General features: G+C 36.2%; 1 protein-coding gene across 1 annotated transcript; it reads left to right on the top strand.

The window, feature by feature from the left end:
- Positions 1-2,900: 2,900 nt before the first annotated feature.
- LOC131957430 (uncharacterized) lies at positions 2,901-19,902 on the top strand. The gene is made up of 4 exons (XM_059322229.1): positions 2,901-3,186; positions 4,755-4,896; positions 11,577-11,786; positions 17,540-19,902. The coding sequence occupies exons 1-4, from the start codon at positions 3,152-3,154 to the stop codon at positions 18,800-18,802; spliced, it is 1,650 nt and encodes a 549-aa protein (XP_059178212.1). The 5' UTR covers positions 2,901-3,151; the 3' UTR covers positions 18,803-19,902.
- Positions 19,903-22,648: the final 2,746 nt, after the last annotated feature.

Below are 22,648 nucleotides of genomic sequence, written 5' to 3'. Positions count from 1 at the left end.
TAATGTGTGTACACAGGTGTGTGGAGGGGGTGTAATGTGTGCTCACCAAGGTGAGATAATTCAGTGTGTCACCATCTGTTCCCTCGCGATGCTGTCGTCAATATGAGTGACGTCATAACGTGTGAAGCTAAAGCCCTCAGACATGCGCAGTGATAGATCTCTCACGTGTTTAGTCCCGTTATTGGCGGGGAGGATTGGGGGGTGGGGGGGGGAGGCGGAACATAAGGGGATAGGAGTAAAAGTTAGAATGGGAGGTGACAGTTGTATTGGGGGTAGTATTTGTGGGTTCCAGGTTGACACAGTCAATAACTTTGGGGGGGGGGGGAGAGGGGAGGAGTGGACAGGAAATGCAAGTGGGGTCTGAACAAATGGTGTGGCAGTGTAAGCAATGGTGGGGGACAATAAACGTTGGTTGTTGAGGGGGGGATAGTAAATTTCGGATGGGGACAGTAAACACCGAGGTGGGGGCTGGGGCAGAAAAAAGGCGGGGTTGATAAGCATTAAGGGAAGGGAAAATTAATGAAAAACTTATTGGGGGGGGGGGGGGGGTCAAGTAAACATAGTGGGGCTGTGTAGGGCTGGTAATGGGGGCCACATGAGACAAATGGACCTGAGCCACATCAAACGACTTACCGTGTCAATAACCGAGCATCGCATTAGACGCATCACCAGCACGCAATCTCACCCCCCCCCCCTCCCCTCCTCCGTTTCATGTCAGCTCAGGGATCAGATACAACACTCGACCCCTGTGTTTAGGGGTTGAAATTGTAGCTTAACACACGACCCCTGTGTTAGGAATGAACATTGATCGAACTCTTTTTACCCGCGACAGCGTTGAAAATCTCACTAGCGAAGGGGATTTTAATTAATTAATGGACACTGGCTGAATTTCAAAAAGACTTGCAATTCTTGTTTTTAAATTAAAATAAATGTTCTGTTGTTTTTTTTTAAATGAACAGTTTGCACTTGAATGAGAGTGTACTGCACATATGTTTGTGATTATATGCATGAATAAATATATACTTTTAATGTTAACATAATAGAGATTTATTTCCCGATTGTTTGTAAGCTTTTAGACGAGACGAAGATATTCATACAGCTACGAGCTCATACATGCGTCTTTAGCTACAAGTTAGTTTCTTGTTACATGGCCGTTTTACTTAGCTTCTTCAGCTTGTATTACTGGATCTCTCGATGGACTCTTGATTAAACAATTGAACTTATTTTCTCAACTCTTGTCTTGCAGATGTCGCATCCAATGGCCGCCTTTGTCAGGACGGGATCTAACAGATAACAGGACATCAATGTGTCTCGATCATCTACACCCCCGGCCACCGGACCACCCGCACCCTCGGCCACCGGATTACCAGCACCACCGGCTATTGGACCACCTGTACCACCAACCACCTAAACATCCGCACCGCCAGCCGCTTGACCACCCGCACCCCCGGCCACCGGACCACCCGCACCCCCGGGCGCCCGACCATCGAGACCACGAGTCTTCCCCCCACCTCTACCACCAGCTGCGGCCCACCCCTCAGCTCAGCTCCCACGTGTTTCATGACCCCACAGCCACAGGATTAGTTGTTTCACCCGCCAAGTTTACATTCACCAGCTTCAATGCGAATCGTTTCTTCAGAAAAAGTTTCGCATTTTTGATCATTTTTATAATGATCTGCTCGGACTACTGCGAGGCTAGGAGTATCCTGTCGGAGAAAAATGCGAACTTTATACACGGGATCAAAGTGCGAGACAAGCGAGCTAGTCAGGGGACAGAACTGTCGTCTTCGTCCAGTCTTCATTCCACACCGCCTTCCATCTTACAATCATCGCAATCTTCCAAGGGAGCAACCCCTCCCTCCCCGGCCCCAGATACCACCCCCTCCTCGGAACACACGCCCACCCCCATCAAAAACAAAGACATCACGCAACTTATCTCAGATCTACAGAAATTAAAAATTCTGGAACAAAGAAGCGATTCCTGCATAGGACGTGTAATTATACAAAACAACCCCTCGGTACCCCCACAATCACAATCCTCCGGCCAAAGCTCGGTCGGGATTGTGCTAGTTTTTGACGCAGTACCTCAAAGTCTCCTTTCGTCTGATTCCCGCGTGGATTTGAACCAGAACTCCACGGCGGATGGCACGAACTCTAGCAAAAGCCCAACAGCATTACCGATCATGTGCCACAATTACCAGATACAGCTGGGGGGCGCCGACGCCCCGAGCACGCCGCCCCCCGAGAACATCCACCGGCTGGAGCACAACGAGACGATGGTGGGCGCCGTCAGCGACGAGCGTAAGGACGGTAAGGTCGTACTCGTTTTACGTCGCGACGTTAGCGGCTGTCTTGCAAACACACACACACACAAACGCATACACTCACACACACACAACAGCAATGTAACAACGTGATGTTAACTGCTGTCTTTCAAACACACATTCACACCCGCACAAATACATATACTTTCTCCCTCTCACACAAACACACTCTCTCACACGCACACACTTATATTTTTAAACAACCAAATACCATATATTTGTTGAAATAGTGTTTGAGGCACCTTGTTCAACGCCTTCAGTGTTCAGGTATGAATTACGCCTATGTTGGTTTATGCAAGTTTTTAAAAGTTATATCTTGTTAAATAGCAGATTTACAGTATGTTCGAGCCCGCTAACAAGTTGAAGACTTACAGTACGAGGGTATTTCGAAACTCGGTAAACAGCTGTTTGAACCAGCGCAATTTGCAACAACAAATTTCAAATGTAAATTTCAAATCGGCACCATATGTTGACTCAGTATTAAATATCATTTGCTACAGCATTGCCCCATATACGCCGACATTTAGGCTAGTTAAACAAATGCTGTTTTAGTAATTATTGGCATAACTGATCAAAATCGTGGGCACATATATATTGATTTCAAAAACTACCCATAACCATTAACTATGGGGTGGATTTCATCAATGACACCCTGACATATGACACTAGGACACGTGACACCCTGACATATGACACCTTGACACATGACACTAGTGTACAGAGTTCGATGTCGTCTGCGTGTTGCCGGTGACTGAATGAGTTGAACATCCCCAGGTCTGAGCCGCACACAGATCGTGGTCATCTCCACCTGTTCGGCCATCATCGGCATGTTTTTCATCATCGCCGCCATCCTCAGGATCAGGTGAGAGCTCATCTTCTGATCGTTGCTTCATCCATTGGATTAAATATTTTATCTTCTGATCGTTGCTTCATCCATTGGATAAAATATTTTTTTATATCTTGGTCATCGCTTCATCCATTGGATACAATATTTTTATCTTCTGGTCGTTGCTTCATCCATTGGATAAAATATTTTTTTATATCTTGGTCATCGCTTCATCCATTGGATACAATATTTTATCGTCTGGTCGTTGCTTTATCCATTGGATAAAATATTTTTTTATAACCTGGTCATCGCTTCATCCATTGGATTAAATATTTTATCGTCTGGTCGTTGCTTTATCCATTGGATAAAATATTTTTTTATATCTTGGTCATCGCTTCATCCATTGGATAAAATATTTTATCTTCTGGTCGTTGCTTTATCCATTGGATAAAATATTTTTTTATAACCTGGTCATCGCTTCATCTATTGGATAAAATATTTTATCTTCTGGTCGTTGCTTTATCCATTGGATAAAATATTTTTTTATAACCTGGTCATCGCTTCATCCATTGGATAAAATATTTTATCTTCTGGTCGTTGCTTTATCCATTGGATAAAATATTTTTTTATAACCTGGTCATCGCTTCATCCATTGGATAAAATATTTTATCTTCTGGTCGTTGCTTTATCCATTGGATAAAATATTTTTTTATAACCTGGTCATCGCTTCATCCATTGGATAAAATATTTTATCTTCTGGTCGTTGCTTTATCCATTGGATAAAATATTTTTTTTTATAACCTGGTCATCGCTTCATCCATTGGATAAAATATTTTATCTTCTGGTCGTTGCTTTATCCATTGGATAAACTGTTTTTATCTTCAGGACGTCGTTTCATCCATTGGATAAAATATTTTTTTTTATAACCTGGTCATCGCTTCATCCATTGGATAAAATATTTTATCTTCTGGTCGTTGCTTTATCCATTGGATAAACTGTTTTTATCTTCAGGACGTCGTTTCATCCATTGTTAATTAGTCCACCCATTAACTAGAAACTAATTTTATTGATCGGACCATAATTGGTAAATGTAAAGATGTTTCAAATGTGTATTGTGATAATTAGGCTATGTAATTAGCGATCATTGTTTTGATCAAACATAAAATAAAACGATGTGGAAATTAGTTTAAATAGGGTTCAATGGTGTCGTCGTGGTCGAGTTGGTAAGGCTCATGTCTACTTGACTGAAATGTCTCGAGTTCGAACTCTCAGGCAGATAAAGCTCGACAGCAACACTTCTAGGAAAGACAACTACAAAATCAAACAACTTCTATATGGCGCATAACAAGTTGACACGTAATACTTAATTCTGTTGGAGGGAATCCCTTCCAAACACTAGTATTTAGTAAGAAGAAGAAAAAAAAGGTTCAATGCTTAAACTCTGTGTTACATAATTCCATATATAGGAATAAAGAAGCCAGGTATATCAAACTTTTTGATAAATGATTCCAGGAACTAGTTAGTCAGATATATCAAACTTTTTGATAAATGATTCCAGGAACTATTTAGTCAGATATAACAAACCTTTTGATACATAATTCCAGGAACTATATAAAGAGGGCCAGACATGAACAGGCCATGGCCAACCGGCCAAAGTTCCGGTCCTGCAGTGTGGCCCTGAGGAACCCCACCCAGTCCATGGAACAGCTGAGACGTGACTCACTCATCAGTAAAACTAGTCAACAGGTGAGTGCATAGTTAGAAGGTGAGTACACAGGTGAGTATTCACAGGTGTGTACATGGTTTGCAGGTGCGTACACACAAATGTGTACACAGGTGAGTACTCACAGGTGTGTACATAATTAGCTGTTGAGTACACACAGGTGAGTACTCACATATGTGTACATAATTAACAGGTGAGTACACAGGTGAGTACTTACAGGTGTGTAGACACAGGTTAATACCCTCAGATGAGCACATAGTTAGCAGGTGAGTACACACGTGAGTACTCACAGGTGTGTACATAATTAAAAGTTGAATACCCAGGTGAGTACTCACAGGTAATCAAATAAGAGTGTTTTCACATACATGAGTAAACATTTAAGTACACACTACATAGCTGTGTACACACAGGGGATAACACACAGGGTAGTACATATTTTACTGACAGCGTACTTTACTGACTGCACACCTTACTGACTACGTACCTGACGGCTTATCTGACTGCATGCGTATCTTTCCTAATGCGCACCAAACTTTATGCACCAAACTTTATGCGCACCTCGCTTCGTGCATCCTCCACCATTAAGTTTATTGAGTGTATGCTTCACAAGTGCTTTACAAAAGACGATTCAAACTAGACACTCAACCTTCCAGAGTAGCATACACAGACGAAATAATTCCAATTAAATCCTTCAGATAGAAAAATATTGACGTCTTCTCGTACAACTGTCATAGTTTCCAATGTGGAACTTCTAATTCCGTCTTGTGAAATCAATGTGTTTTTATACGTTAATCAGTGGTCATGTAGTGGTGGGAGGGATCACTAAAACGGGAAATAAAAATACGCTGACGTCCAATGCGCACCCGGAAGTCCTCTTGAAATATGGTTTAAAATATGAATTCGTTTTTTTACGTTTTTTGAAAATAGTTTTCAAGTGATTTATCTGGCATTCCTATATATTTTACAGAATGAGCATTTTGAACTCTTTTATAAAGGTTTGCTTGGTATGGCAAGAAGTAACGATCGAATACAGTTTTATAGGTAGTTCTCAAATGTAAATCATTGAGACCTTATCAACTTAGTTTCGGGAAGGATTGGCAAGTCTGACCAGATTTGTTGTGTAAAATGGACAAGACTTCCTAGACTTGTTGTTATTGGGTAAGATTGGCAAGTCTGATCAGAATAAAATCGACATCAAGTCTGATCAGACTTGATGTCGATTTTATTCTGAGATAAAACAGCTCGCGTGGTTAACAAAATCCAGCGTCCCTTCTTTCGTCACGTACTTGTAGAATCCTCTAGTTCAAAACATTTTTCTTAATACCTTTGTTGCTCAGAATCAGCAAAACAAAAGCCCATTTCATATTATTAATCAGTCAAAAGCCCATTTCATGTGATAGCTTGTGTCATCATCCAGACAAAAGCCCATTTCATTTGATCATCCAGTCAAAAGCCCATTTCATTTGATCATCCAGTCAAAAGCCCATAAGTTATTTAAGATTGTCTTTGACCGGGGTCGAACATTCTTGGCTAAACGAAAGATCGTGTTTGTGTAGAGGCGAATCAATAAACACAACATACCAGACACACTGTCTGATGACCAGTGGCGGTGGTCACGTGATGACCGGTGGCGGTGGTCATGTGATGACCAGTGGTGGTGGTCACGTGATGACTAGTGGAGTTTGTCTACTTGGCCATTGGGGCCTACCAGGTTGTTTTAATAGTGTCCCTTAGCTTTAAATGAATAGCGTCCCTTTACTCAGTTTATGTCTTAATGACTTTCTGTATTCAAAGATGTTTTTCTTTTCGCCATTTTCTTGCGAACTTCACACATCGATTATTTTAAAACCACTCCCACTTCTAATATGTTGTTGAAGATATGCTGAAACATAATATTGTTTATCACATTTATTATGAAAACAATTTTAATATTTATCTGAAAAATTAAAACAGAGAATATGAAAAAAATTTTTTTATTAAACTTTATTTCTGAACATGATATTGAGTCATACGGAGCCATTTATCTCTGCTCGAATTTCTTAATTAATTAGTGGAAAACGAGATATGACATACCAAACACATACGCACATATGCCCAGGCATAATCATTACCCCCACTGCATCCTGTTTATATCCCACCACACATAAGATTATAAACCGTGCAACTGATAAATGTTTACATGATTTATGGCATCAGAAGAAGTGTATCACACGTGCAACAGACACATCATGTTGACTCGTATAACAAATAGACCTACAACACATTCTCACGTGCAACAGATATAACATTTTCACACGTACAACAGATAAACATATTCACACGTGCAACAAATACATGTTCATACGTGCAACAAATACAACATATTCACACTTGCAACAGATACAACATATTCACACTTGCAACAGATACAACATTTCACACTTGCAACAGATACAACATATTTACACGTGCAACAAATACAACATATTTACACATGCAACAGATACAACATGTTTACTTGAGATCTGCCATCGTCAGCTCGCCTTTTAATCGGTCCTTCACCTTTTAACACGTATAAAAAGTGATGACCTAGAAAAAAAGAAAGATAAGCCTTCTAGAAAACAGTGTATTTTCTCTTTACTTCAGTTTAGTTGTGCTTGATGGCTATGGTAGTTTAATATAGCAATATAGGATATAAAGGGTTAATGTATAAATCTGTTTCCGTCACGAAAAACACCTTACTTTCAATATCGTCGACAGGGAACAATATACATTACAACTTAACTAGTTTTGTTCAGCCTCGTTATTTTGTTTATGTTTTGTCTAATCTTCTATCTAAATAACCCAGCATTACTAAAGACGGTTGGTTTTAATTGTACAGAACTCTCCCCGGAACGGTGACCTCTGTAGCACCAACCTAATGAGTTGCACACAATGTATTTAGCACCCTGTACATGGATGGTGCATTAGCTGGATGACTTGTCGTCTCAGCAAAGTCCATTCTATTGATCGGAGTTATCAGCCCGTACAGTTCACACCACCAACACATCCCCCCTCCCTCCCCGCCCCCCTTTGATACAAACAATAAAGAGGATTTAGTTTAGCGTTCTCTAACATTGGCATAGCTTGAAATCATGTACTCACTCCCCCCCCCCCCCCCCCCACACACACAATGTGAGAAACCTTAATGGTGGTGGTTAAGGATGGGAAAGAACGGAAAGAGTTATCTTCATAACTACACCAGTCTTGTGTTCCTTGTAGCAGTGGCGTACGTCAGCTTGAGCGGTGCTTAGACGCAACTAAGTTGCTTGTTGTGACTGTTAGCTGTGACTGCTAGCTGACTGCTAGCTGCGACTAAAGCTCTGAATCCTACCTCTACTCCACTCAGCTGTTGGATTACGTCACCACCTGTTTAATTTTAGGAAACTGAAGTCGGCTGTGAATCGGTTCCACAATCCCACCCTATGCTGCAGTCACAGAAGAAATGCGAGTCATTGTTAGGTCATAATAACCAAGTATTATCTTAAAAAAAAATAACTAAATTTTAACAGAAGGCTGTGTAAGTTGACAGATCTATTGACCAACTAAGAAATTGTGAACGAGTGAAATGAACTCGTTTATTTTTATGGAATTAATATTCCATATCGTGTTTCCCCTTTAACCCTGGTGTATTAAATCTTGGACATGATCTAATCCACGGACTTTGACCTACCGACCTAGTTGGGATAACCTCACTCAGTTATCTAATGCTCGATCGGTGGCAGTGACACCGTTGTGGACGTGTCAGTCTTGTCACGCCGTTATTGACGTGACAGTTTTGTCACGTCGTTATTGACGTGACAGTTTTGTCACGTAGATATTGACGGGATGTCTTGTCACGTATTTATTCATGGGACAGTCTTGTCACGCCGTTATTGATGTGACAATATTGTCACATCGTTATTGATGTGACAATCTTGTCACGCCGTTATGGACGTGACAGTTTTGTCACGTCGCTATTGATGTGTCAGTCTTGTCACGTAGTTAGTGATTGATGTGACAATATTGTCACGCCGTTACTGATGTGTCAGTTTTGTCACGTTATTTATGTGTCAGTGACAGTACGATGACACCATTCCAAATGTGTTAGTGACACCTTCGTGACAGTATTATTGACATGACACTGACACTCACTGTGACATTATGTTTTACGTGTAACATCGACCGAAGGCTAGCCAGACAACTTCAATGTTACGTAATAGCCCCCAGTTGACACAGCACTTGCGCCTAATCTGATCCATAAATTTGAACGCGATAACATTAAGATGGGCATCGGATTCTTGGAGGGCAATTATTTGACCCCCGGGGGGTGCATAGCTCGTACTTGTGTCACACAATGCTTTAGGACTGACCCACGGGTGGACTTATAGATCATGTTCAGTCAATGCTTTAGGAGGAAATACCGTAATAAGCGGACGTTTACTTCATGTTGGAGTCAATGCTTTAGGAGGAATTACTGTAATAAGCGGACGTTTACTTCATGTTGGAGTCAATACTTTAGGAGGAATTACCGTAATAAACGGACGTTTACTTCATGTTGGAGTCAATGTTTTAGGAGGAATTACCGTAATAAGCGGACTTTTACTTCATGTTGGAGTCAATGCTTTAGGAGGAATTACCGTAATAAGCGGACGTTTACTTCATGTTGGAGTCAATGTTTTAGGAGGAATTACCGTAATAAGCGGACGTTTACTTCATGTTGGAGTCAATGCTTTAGGAGGAATTACCGTAATAAGTGGACGTTTACTTCATGTTGGAGTCAATGCTTTAGGAGGAATTACCGTAATAAGCGGACGTTTACTTCATGTTGGAGTCAATGTTTTAGGAGGAATTGCCGTAATAAGCGGACGTTTACTTCATGTTGGAGTCAATGTTTTAGGAGGAATTACCGTAATAAGCGGACGTTTACTTCATGTTGGAGTCAATGTTTTAGGAGGAATTACCGTAATAAGCGGACGTTTACTTCGTGTTGGAGTCAATGCTTTAGGAGGAATTACCGTAATAAGCGGACTTTACTTCATGTTGGAGTCAATGCTTTAGGAGGAATTACCGTAATAAGCGGACGTTTACTTCATGTTGGAGTCAATGTTTTAGGAGGAATTACCGTAATAAGCGGACGTTTACTTCATGTTGGAGTCAATGCTTTAGGAGGAATTACCGTAATAAGCGGACGTTTACTTCATGTTGGAGTCAATGCTTTAGGAGGAATTACCGTAATAAGCGGACGTTTACTTCATGTTGGAGTCGATGTTTTAGGAGGAATTGCCGTAATAAGCGGACGTTTACTTCATGTTGGAGTCAATGTTTTAGGAGGAATTACCGTAATAAGCGGACTTTTACTTCATGTTGGAGTCAATGCTTTAGGAGGAATTACCGTAATAAGCGGACGTTTACTTCATGTTGGAGTCAATGTTTTAGGAGGAATTACCGTAATAAGCGGACGTTTACTTCATGTTGGAGTCAATGCTTTAGCAGGAATTACCGTAATAAGCGGACTTTACTTCATGTTGGAGTCAATGCTTTAGGAGGAATTACCGTAATAAGCGGACGTTTACTTCATGTTGGAGTCAATGTTTTAGGAGGAATTGCCGTAATAAACGGACGTTTACTTCATGTTGGAGTCAATGTTTTAGGAGGAATTACCGTAATAAGCGGACGTTTACTTCGTGTTGGAGGCAATGCTTTAGGAGGAATTACCGTAATAATCGGACGTTTACTTCATGTTGGAGTCAATGTTTTAGGAGGAATTACCGTAATAAGCGGACGTTTACTTCATGTTGGAGTCAATGCTTTAGGAGGAATTACCGTAATAAGCGGACTTTAACTTCGTGTTGGAGTAATACAATGTTAGCAGAGCATTGGGGTGCGGCCAGACTCCTGTCAAAGAAATCTCCAGAATGATTTAATACACCTGTTATTTATTTTTACTGGAGATAGCCAAGCCACTGGATACACTTGTTCTAATTAGGTTACAATAAAACTAGTTGCTCTGTTGCATTTACGTGTTGTTTTAGCTCCCTTCAAAAGGTATTTTGTTCTAGAAATTCAAAGCTGTATCATATTATGTAAATATTAAACACGCAAACAAGCAAGAAACCTAAGAAACCAATTTGACGTAAACGTGTTGTTGTTTTTTATCCCTGCCAAGATTTCGAAATATTTTCCACAAATTTAATTTAATTTCATGTATCTAAAGATTATTTTTTTAAGTAAATGTACAAACACATTTTTTATAGCTCATGACAATATTTTTGCCTATTTGATAAGTTAAAACAACACTAAAATCACTCAATTTTTCGGTCGTGTATTAAACTTCACTCGAAACAAAAATTAGTGATTCCTTGAGTCGTATTTTGACAACTCTTGTGACAAAAATTACTGTGATAAAAATTACTGATTTATATATTCATATTTATAACCTCTCTTGTGAGCACACTTAAATAAACGACTTACGATATCAGTAGATGTTAAATACACGACTTAAGATGTCTTAAGTCGTGTATTTAACATCTACTGATGTCTTAAGTCGTGTATTTAACATCTAAAGATGTCTTAAGTCCTGTATTTAACACCTACTGATGTCTTGAGTCGTGTATTTAACATCTACTGATGTCTTAAGTCGTGTATTTAACATCTACTGATGTCTTGAGTCGTGTATTTAACCTCGCATTTGTTTCCTCTCCAGAACAGTATCACAACGAAGGGCAGTAACTGCAGCCAAACCAACGGCTCCTCCCAGGAGAACTCCTCCTCCAGCTCCCCCCGCCACGAGCCGGACACGACGCCCCTGCTGGTCATCACCCGCCCGCCTGGGGGCACCGACTACCCCACCCCCACGGAGTCCCACTCCTCCCTGCAGTACATGGACGACGACTCGACCGCGCCAAAGAAAAAGGTGGGGACGGCTTCTGACCATCGTTTTAGGTTGCATGCCAGGGACGAGATAGGCTCAGTAGTAGTTCACTTGTAAGGTAGCCGCCTATGTCGTTAGTGCATTGATTCAATCAATAGATCACACATCATTCAATGATTCAACAACAAAAATCACACATCATTCAGTGAATTGATTCAATCAATAGATCACACATTATTTAGTGAATTGATCCCGCCAATAGATCACACATCATTTAGTGCATTGATTCAATCAATAGATCGCACATCATTCATTGATCCAACCAATAGATCACCCACCATTCATTGATCCAACCAATAGACCCCAGTAGATTAATGTTGCTTGTCCTTCTATATTGTCGACCCGAGTTAACGTTTAAAAAAATGTTAAATTTAAAAAAAATAATTGAACAAATAATGAAATTTAGAAATGGTATACGTTTTGTGTTTCCTTGTCGCACGAATTAGAGTTGTATAGAAAGATTAAATTAAAACTAACGCATACTGTAGTGAGTATGTAGGTACTGTCTTGTATTATAGTAGTGAGTATGTAGGTATTGTCATGTATTATGGTAGTGAGTATGTAGTACTGTCATGTATTATGGTAGTGAGTATGTAGGTACTGTCATGTATTATGGTAGTGAGTATGTAGGTACTGTCATGTATTATGGTAGTGAGTATGTAGGTAGGGGCTTACATGCATGCGTTAGAGTAGGGCGTGTGTTGTACTACATTTCAAATATAGTGCGAAAGGGGAAAGGGGGAGGGGGTGAATTTTTCATGGTTTGCTAAAAATGGGAGTGAGGGAAAACATTATAAGCTTGATTCATTGGAAATAAAACTTTTGCAAACTCTATTAAAATGCACAAGGGGTCCCAATGATGTTGTGGTGTGAGCTGGGTATGGTAGCTGTGGTTTCAGTGGTGTTTAAAGTGCTGTTTAAAGTGGTGTCAGTGGTGTCTCATTGGTGGCTGCTAAAGGTGTTACTAGTGGTGGCAGTCAGTGATGTGATAAAACCAACACACACACACACACAGATACACACACATACACACACACTACTACTACAGCAGCCAACACTCGCCAATACAGCCCCTGTATGAACGTTGCTTAACGTATCTTCGAATTGAAACTGCAGTATCTGTTGCTAGCACACCTACACACCGTCACACACACATATTTCAAAGGATAAAAACCAAAACATCATTCATCTTGGCTTTGTGAATACGAACACAAAAAAAACAGCCCAGGATTAGTTGAAACTAAAAATTAATAAACTGCTGGTCAGGGAAGCGAGAAGAAAAAAAAAACGATCAACAGCTTATCTGTCGGCTTATCGATCCCGTATCATCTTGTTTGATTTCACGCCACGTCAACAGATCGAAGCTACGCCAAAACATCGGGTTGGGGGGGGGGGGTTAATTACAAATATCTGCTGTTATCTTTGATTAGGTGTGGTGGTGGTGGGGGTGGGGGCGGGGTTAATTACAAATATCTGCTGTTATCTTTGATTAGGTGTGTGTGGTGGTGGGGGGGGGGGGGGGCGGGGTTAATTAAAAAACATTGTTATCTTTGATTGTGAAGTTAATAACAAAATGTGACTAGAGTGAGAGTATACACCACGTTTTAACATCATTAAAAATTGTTTTGTTTGAAGCCTTTTGTCGCGGTTTGTGGAGTTTTAAAAATACAATAGTGTAAAAAGTCACATAGCTGGTGGTCATTTATTAAACACAGTAATGACCTCTGGACCACAGAGGTCACTTGGGTATAAAATCTGCGGTGCTCTGATAGCAGTTTGCTGGTCTTGCGATGTCAACAACATGAAAACTCTACTTCAACTACCCTATGATAATTTAAGGACCCGATACCTCAAAGACGGAAACAACTTAAACAGAAAAAGGAAAACTCTACTTCATCTGCTTCAAGGACTCAAGGAACGGCTCACACAAGTACCGAACTAGCTTTTACAAAAAACTCTACTTCATCTGCCCTATGGTAACTTGAAGACCAGTTAATGCAAGGAACCAATTAACTTTTCATTAAATAAAATTAAAAACGTATGTCTGGTGTCCATTATTCCCAAATAATAATACTGTAAATTTGAGGTTGAGACCCAAGTATTTTAGTTAAACGGAACAGTTACACAAAAAAAGTATTTTACAGTAACTCCTAAACACAACATATACCACAGAATACCACTAGTTCCATAGGGTTGGAGGTGTTGTAGGAACAAAACATGTCACTGATAAATTCGGTGACGGTTAGGATCAAACTAAGAGATGAGTAGACTTATGATTAGTGATGAACATACACTGTATCAAATACAACATTGACTGCTCTGATGGATTGGAAAGCACGCTTTTGAACACATACTTTATACATTATTTACATATTCAACATTTACTTATTTAATGTATGGGGAAACAACGCCTTAGAACACATACTTTATACATTATTTACAGATTCAACATTGATCTATCTAATGTATGGGGAAACAACGCATTGTTAAACAAATTTTGACTTTTTCCCCTACACGCGCCCTAAGTTTATTTCACTCGCTTCCCTCCCCTAATAACTTGCTTCCCTCCCTTTATATCTACGTCATTTCCATCAGGTTTTATAAACAATCTAAAAATACCTTAGTTTTATTCAACGAGTAATGGGGAACAGATGTGGATTTTTTTCCCTAAACCACATTTTAGTTTGAAATTCAAGTGTTTTTAGGAAATTCGTTTTATTGCAGAAATTAAATCAACATTTATAATTTGAATTAGAAGGAAGCGGTTAGTTATCGGAAGATTGTATATCCGTGCGCCGAATGACGTCAGCCGCTGTAGCCTACATTAGGGGGGGGGGGGGGGGGTGGTACAGGAAAATGTACTGCTGATTTGCGTCATCAAATGGGAACAGATACACCAGTACTCAGCTGTTGCCATGGGACGGATGATATCCCACCCCCCCCCCCCCCCTTCGCTCACACATCACACACACTTCACTTCAAATGCACAACATTGAGTTGATGAAACTTTATATAACAAGTAGTCAGATGAGTGTGTGTGAGCGCGCGTGCGTGTGTGTGTGTGTAAAGTAAATGTGTATGAAGGCCAACACACCTACTTTGTTCTGGGCCGCGCTAACTACTTGGATAAATCTACCACCGGGCCCACAAACTACGGAGACACACACGATAGGGTCCCACGCTTGACTGGGTCCCACACACGATAGGGTACCACACACGACTCGACAGGGTCCCACACACGACTGGGTCCAACACACGACTGGGTCCCATACAAACCTGGGTCCCACACACAACTGGGTATCACACAAAAAAGCCCCCAAAAAGTACGAGAGAACACTCTCTACTAGATTAGGATCAATTGAAACAGAAATTCTGAATTAATTACTTAGACTATCAATAGTCTTTTGGAAACAAATACCTGTAATGGCAGATTATAGTTACTAATTAACAGTCTATTTAACTTAATGAGAAACATTTAGAATGGCAGCTACTACAAAACTTGCAACAATGTTGTGAAAGATTATTAACATTACCTAATTATCTTTCGTTGCATCGTTATGTTTTGTGATAATTACTTTTTGTTTTTGTGTTTTTTTTAGGTTCAGTTTTCAACAATGAAACCACCACCTACTTAGACAATAAAAAAATAATCTAGCAGGTTAAATGCGATACTTTATTTTATTTGGTTCGCTTTATTAATATTTGGGTTTTTAATTTGGATTTTGTTTTTGTTTGTGTTAAATCACACGCAATGAAACCCATCCTCTCAACTCTCAAGCCACCCTACCCCTCCCCTACATCCCATCCACTGTGCTTTTTATTACCGTGCAACTGTATAACATTTCTGCTGGATAAGCAAAAACACCAAGTTTGTTTACATTGTGTTTTAATTATTTATCAAAATGCGTTGTACGGCGCGTTCACTTGTAAACGCCAGTGTCTGCACTAGTGCTGTGGGCTTCCCTTGTCGAGATAGCAGATAGAGGACGTAGGGCCTTGTTCTAGTGAAGAATAAAGAATAAAAGACTAAGCCTAGGACTAGTTATTAAGATTAACAAGTAAAAACATATATAGGGCCTATATTGATATATTTTATATTGTATTATAGGGGCATATTATATATAATATATAATATATATATATATATATATAGTAGGCCTATATATATATATATATATATATATATATATATATATATATATATATATATATATATATATATATATATATATATATATATATATATATATATATATATATTATATATATATATATATATATATATATATATATATATATATATATATATATATATATATATATATATATATATATATATATATATATATATATATATATATATATAATATATATATATATATATATATATATATATATATATATATATATATATATATATATATATATATATATATATATATATATATATATATATATATATATATATATATATATATTAGGCCTTTATATATAATTGTGTTTATGTAGGCCTATTTAATTTGTTTTTATATTTATTACAATATATATTATATAGGCTATATATATATATAAACTTAATATATATTTTTTTTCTATAGCAATTAAAAAACAAAAATACACAAAAAAAAAAATACTAATTAGCTTAATAATTTAAATAAGCCATAATCCCAACATGTTGTGGTTGTAAGTCTATTAACCTGCTCAACGCCTAGAAAGAGACTTTCATGCTCTTATTATAGGCCTACTAATTTATAGCCTAAAATCCAAAACTTCTTTGAATTCATATTTTTGCCAGACTTTGTAGACTGGTTATGAGTGTCTAAAAGAAAAAACAAACATGGTTAATGACCTAAAAATATTTTTAGTTTTAGTTTTTTGTTAAAAAAAAAAGTTTTGATAGTTTTAGCAACAATGCAGTATTGTTAAATCATCCTTGCGAAAATGCTGTAAAAACTGTGTACCAAAACTATTATTTCTGCCAGTATTTCTAACCTAACCATAAACTAATCATAACCTTACTTTTGACTCTAAATCTAATCATAACCCCTAATTTGACACTAACATTGATCCCTGCATAATAATGATCCCCAATACATTGAATTTATTTGAATACAAAATAATATTGCCTTAAATAGCACTGCCAAAGGCACAAAAAGAACCTCTGTTAATTAATATTTTTGATCACCAATAAATTACTTCTTGCAATATTTTATATTTTAGACTTTTCCCCTTTATACATTGTGTTTAACTTTGTACTTATGTAGTTTTTAATAGACTACATTTTTATGCACTTAAAAATAGTTTTGGTATAAGGGAAATAAGCGTTGCAACTCACCAGCTTCATATTACAAAAATTTTTTTTTTGGTTTTCTTAATTACAAATTTGGTTTTGGTTTTATTAATTACAAATATTGTTTGGGTTTTGTTAATTACTGCTTATAATTTAACCTTGTAATTTGGCTGTAGAATAAAATCCTATTTTTAAATAGAACATTTTAAACATATCCCAGTTAAATATGCAGAAGTTTTTAAAAAAATAATAATAATAATTGATTTTTACAGTTTAGCAATATTGTTTCTAATTAAATATAGATTTCAAAATGTTAGTTATATTCACTTTTTGTATGAAAAAATATATACACTTAATTAAAAATCTTATTGATTGTAAAATGTAAATCAAATAAACTAAAAACATGAGTTTAGAAATTAATTTTTTTTTTTTGCTTATATTACAGGCAATACCACCCATATCCTTAGTGAAAAATGGCAGCATTGAGGGATGCTACATTGTGGCTCTAAAACAGGCACAGATAGGACATGCACCATTAGCTATCATGGAGAGGGGGGATTCTGTTAAAGCACGCCCCCTCATGGAGCGGGGGAGTTCACTCAAGGTCAGGTCAAGCCGCCCAGCAGTATCAGTTGAGAGACGGACATCATTAAAGTATAACGTACCTTCTTCAACAAAGAAAGACGTATCAAAAAGTTATAAATACAACGGTGGGTCGGTGAAAAGAAAACTAGATGGCAATGGTAACCCACGGTTTAATGGGGAGGCACACATCTATCAATTAGTGGGTAGCTCAGAGATCATTATTGCTGATAAGAATTTTTATATTGAGCCCAGGACCAATGGTAGTTATGAAAAGTCACTGAGAAAAACATCAAAAGGTTACCAAATTGTGAGTAGAAATGACTTAGATGATGAAGCTATCCTAGAACTGCATTCAGGAAAACAAAATGAGCATCGTCTACATAAAACAGAGTTCACTGTTGAAAGCACTAGAGAAATAAATTGTGAAGATGAGAATGGGCCAGAGACGATTGATAAAAAGGATAGAACAGCTTCGAGAAAAAACCTCCACAGAGAGATAAGTGAGACAAACAGAGAGATAAGTGAGGTAGAAGATAACAGAAAGCCGGAAAATGATGAGCTAGATCTGATCAGCCCATTAACCGAAAGCTCCTATTTTGGTCTCTCTCAGTCAGATGCCAGCTTATCTTCAACGACAAATCAGGGGAACGAATTCTTCGGCCAGACAGAGTATGTTTGCTCGGGACCACATGGGTCAACGGACTTGAGTGCTTCCAACAGTGTCTCTGACTGTGCTGAGGGGACACTTTGTCCCAGCTATAACCATGGCTACGTAAAAAGTCCTGAAAACATTCAAGACATCAGGAACTTCTTATACGAACATACAGCCATGAATGGTGAGTCTTCTGCACAGGGTAATCCACAGACTTACAACAGTAATACAAATTTATCCCAAACAAATGCTGATGGATCCTCTTCCTGTGCAGACACTGATGGGGTGCCTAGATACAATGGTTTACCCCAGATAGCCTCATCAGCAAATAATTCCCCAAGCAAGGCCAAACATGCTAGGAGAGAGGGAGAACTAGACAATATTGACAATGAAAATCAAAGCAGAAAAGAAATACGAAATGTTGGACTAATCAATGCAATAGCCATTCCAGATCAACTGAATGGAAATTAATAATAAATTAAGGAATACATTTGACTACAGATATTAATTATTTTTTTTATCTGGAACATTCATGACTGTGTAAATATTACAACTTAGGTAATGTGGACAGATGTTTTTATGTTGAATCGAGTCATTCAATTAGTTTTGGCTTTCCTGAAATAATTCTCAGTTTGTTTGGTTTTGTGCTGTTTACTTGGCATTTTTAATGCTTTGTATTTAAATTTTAAATTTTCAATTAAATTTGCAATGGTTTTTCTAAATAGTAAATCTTTAAGAGTTAATGTCCGTACACAATCTTGTATAATTATTTATAAGAGGTTTTTAAACAAATGCACTACTTTAAATATTTTCAGTATCAATCTATATTTTTAAAAATACAACTAGAATCTTTTAAGAATGATTGGTGTAACAAATACTTTACAGAATTGTTAAAGGATTTAAAATTCCATGTCATGGGGTGTTGTTTTATATTTAACCAACAAATAAGCTTAAAAGCTTCACAATTATTATTTACTTAATCGATTTGTGTAAGTTATTTATTTTGATATCAAACAACATGATCAGCATGTTGGAAAATAAAGATATTAGAGCACAATTTTAACTGAAATGGAAGCTTCTTTTCTTGTTACAATGATGAATTTTGTGCAAATCTGTAAAGATTCCTTTTACTTTGATTTGTGTTGTTAATGGATAATACAAATGTTAATATTGGTTGCAACTCAAGTTATTTATATTATTCCAGCTCTTTCAAAAGTTGGTTGTTGCCCTTAAGACTATTGAAATGAAAAGGGTTAAATTATATTTAGCATACTATCTTGTATTGCACTATTTCTCTGTTCCTTTACCTGTCTGTCAGCTACAGTAGATTACTACATGTAGCAACAAAATATATTTTTCTGTTAGATTTGCTTGAGCTATTTAAACATTTTTTCTATTATGAGGAGAGTGTTCCTTATCCGTTCAATGCAAAATATGTCTGTAAATATACTGTTTTATCAATTAAATTTATTTTAATTAAAAACAAGTTTATTTCTTAATAAATAGGAATTTAAAAGAACTAAATTTCCCAAATTTTGGTTTTGCTCTAAAGTTTGTAAAATATTTTTTTACTGTGGCTTAAATCACTGTATAAGTTCTAGAAAAGAATTTTATAATTCAAATGTTTGAATTATGAAGTCATATTTTTTAAACTAAGTAATTTTGATTTGTTGAATAAGGTTGCATAGCAATGAATTAATTTTCACAATTGGAAATTGAATTTGTATTACTTTTGTTATACTTGAAAATCATTGTTTTATGTAAATGTTCATACCTTTAGCACTCTCCCTACATTATTAATAGTTATTTTATCTTAATGAATTTGTGGTAATTATTTATTTAAACAAATGTTAAATGATAATTATTTGATAAATAATTAAAAGAAAGCTTCTATTTTATTTTTTTCAGCAAAAAAATAGTACACTATTCATCTTTCTAATGTGTTTTTCTTTATCATCTTGTTTTTAAAGATCTCATCAATATAAATATCTAGAACATGGTAGACTTAAATGTTTTTTGTTTTGCTTTTAACTGTAAATATGGTGAATATTACTTCTTTTTATGTCTTCCAATAAATAATGCTAATAACTTTAAAATTTTAGCTAAAGCGTTCTTTCGACACATGATCTTTCCTCAGTGCCAGTCAGTGTTCAGCCAATATGATGCACAATATTTATTTAGATCACTTGGTTAATTTATTATTTTGTAATACCTAGTGTTTAGTTTTTTATTTTAGTGTTCAATTCTTCCATTTACTTTTGTTTCATTTATATTTGTATTAACTTTTTAATTTTTAGCAGATATTTGGGTCATAAGTTTAGTTGCTTAGGCACTTTATTACTTCTTTGAAACTTGTTTTTCTGCCCATGATTTTAATGTAAAGTTGGCAAGTCTCCATTCAACTTGTGCGAGTCTCATCATTAACAAAACCACAACTCCAAGGGAAAAATAGGAAACTGCAATTCATTTCATTTTTACAGCAAATTTTGTTTACAAGAAAAATAGCATTTGAGATAGGAAAATTTGATTCTTAAAATAACTTTATTAGAGTGACTTTTCAGGTTTGAAAACTAAATTACAAACAAAATGTAATTAAGTTACGTTATTGTAGTTTGTCAAGTGTTAATTTTTTTTTTCCTTGGAAATTAAAACAAACTTCTAGAAGTTATAAATAAATTTTGTTTACAAATTAAATAATTATTTTTTTCACTACAGTTTAAAGCAAGAATAAAGAAAAAGAATAAGATCTTTTTTTTTTTGAGAATGGCATTCCAGTAATGTTAACAAAAATTTTACAGTATGTAGTATTCCTTGTCCAGAAAACATTTTACTTAAGCAATAAGGTATATCCTGTGCCCTTTATTTAATAAAACATAAATTACTATATATAAATATCAAGTTTTTTACTCTGAGATGTCGCATTTGTGTCATGTATATTTCATTTACATTAAGTCAATATCAATTTTTGCAATATAATTAAGTCACATTCATTTCAAGCTTTTTTTTTATCACCTCTCCGTTTGACTTTTTAAATAATATAATGGTAATACCCGGAGATAGTTGATTCATATTTTGATTGAACATTTTTTTTATATTGTAGGTCTATAATATATATTTTATTATTTTCTGAGTAGTATTTGTAAATTTCTGGGCATTGCTCAAAAACATCATGGAGACCTAGCCACGTACCCCACCACTGACATATAAAAATAATATATATACATATATATATATATATATATATATATATATATATATATATATATATATATATATATATCACATTATCCTAGCTGAAAATAAATAAAAAAACAGAAATTAAATTCTAGATCAATCTCGGAAGGAAAAAAAATTAAAATAAAGTTTTATAGGCTTACTCATCTTACCTGTCTTTGATCATGTACATTTTTATTACCAAGCGAAAAGATATTGAAAAAATAATGTTTTACTTTAAGGATTGAAGCACGATGTTGAAAAAATAAACATTTTAAGTTCATTCCCAAAAGTTTAAAGAGAATAAGTTAGAATACGTTGTGAGGTAATTAGCTAGACTCATTTGTATAAGTTATTATTTAACATACATTTTCTCCAAATTGAACTTATGTTAAGAAAATGCATGTGATGTTTTTTGGTTTTTTCTTTAGTTTAAATGTAACACGGTTGAATTTAAAAATGCATCATATGTTGAGTGTCAAATTTTATGAATCATATAAGTCAAACACTATTTAAAGAGTAGCCATAGATTTCAAACACTGTAAAAAATATTGTTTGTATCATATGTACATAGGAATTGTCCCAACAAGCACATCAATGCAGGTGAACCTTTGTAAGCTAGGGGAGTTAACCCGTGTATTTAATATTATTGTAGCTGATAATTTATTATCTCCCCTACACAAGTGAAATCATTCAGTGTGTAATGTGTGTCAATACGTGTTTATTACCCCTGATTGCAATTAAATGCAATTTATTACAGGAATTATTTTCTTAATGCTACTTGACTTATCAAAGTCAAATTTCTATTAGTATATACTGCATTTTATAAATGATTTTATTATGTTTGGCAAAGTAAAAATAAAATAATTTTAAGTTGATTATTTTGAACCTAAGAATATTTCTGGTCAAAATCAGTGTTTTTCATAAACTAGTCAGAGTATTTAATAGCATTTGAGTTATTTTAAATGTACTGCTTTTAATTTAGGCTTGGATTGTCCTTTTGATAAAGCACTGCACCTTCAATTTTGAAGTTTTAAAAATCTTTTGTTTCAAATTATCAGGTTTATTTGATTTTTTTTTTTTTTTTTTGCAACAATTTGGCTA

The sequence above is a fragment of the Physella acuta genome, unplaced genomic scaffold (genome assembly GCF_028476545.2).
Source record: "Physella acuta isolate Inbredline_101_S28 unplaced genomic scaffold, ASM2847654v3 ptg001241l, whole genome shotgun sequence".
Classification (NCBI taxonomy): domain Eukaryota; kingdom Metazoa; phylum Mollusca; class Gastropoda; family Physidae; genus Physella; species Physella acuta.
This window is presented reverse-complemented; position numbering and strand designations above follow the sequence as displayed.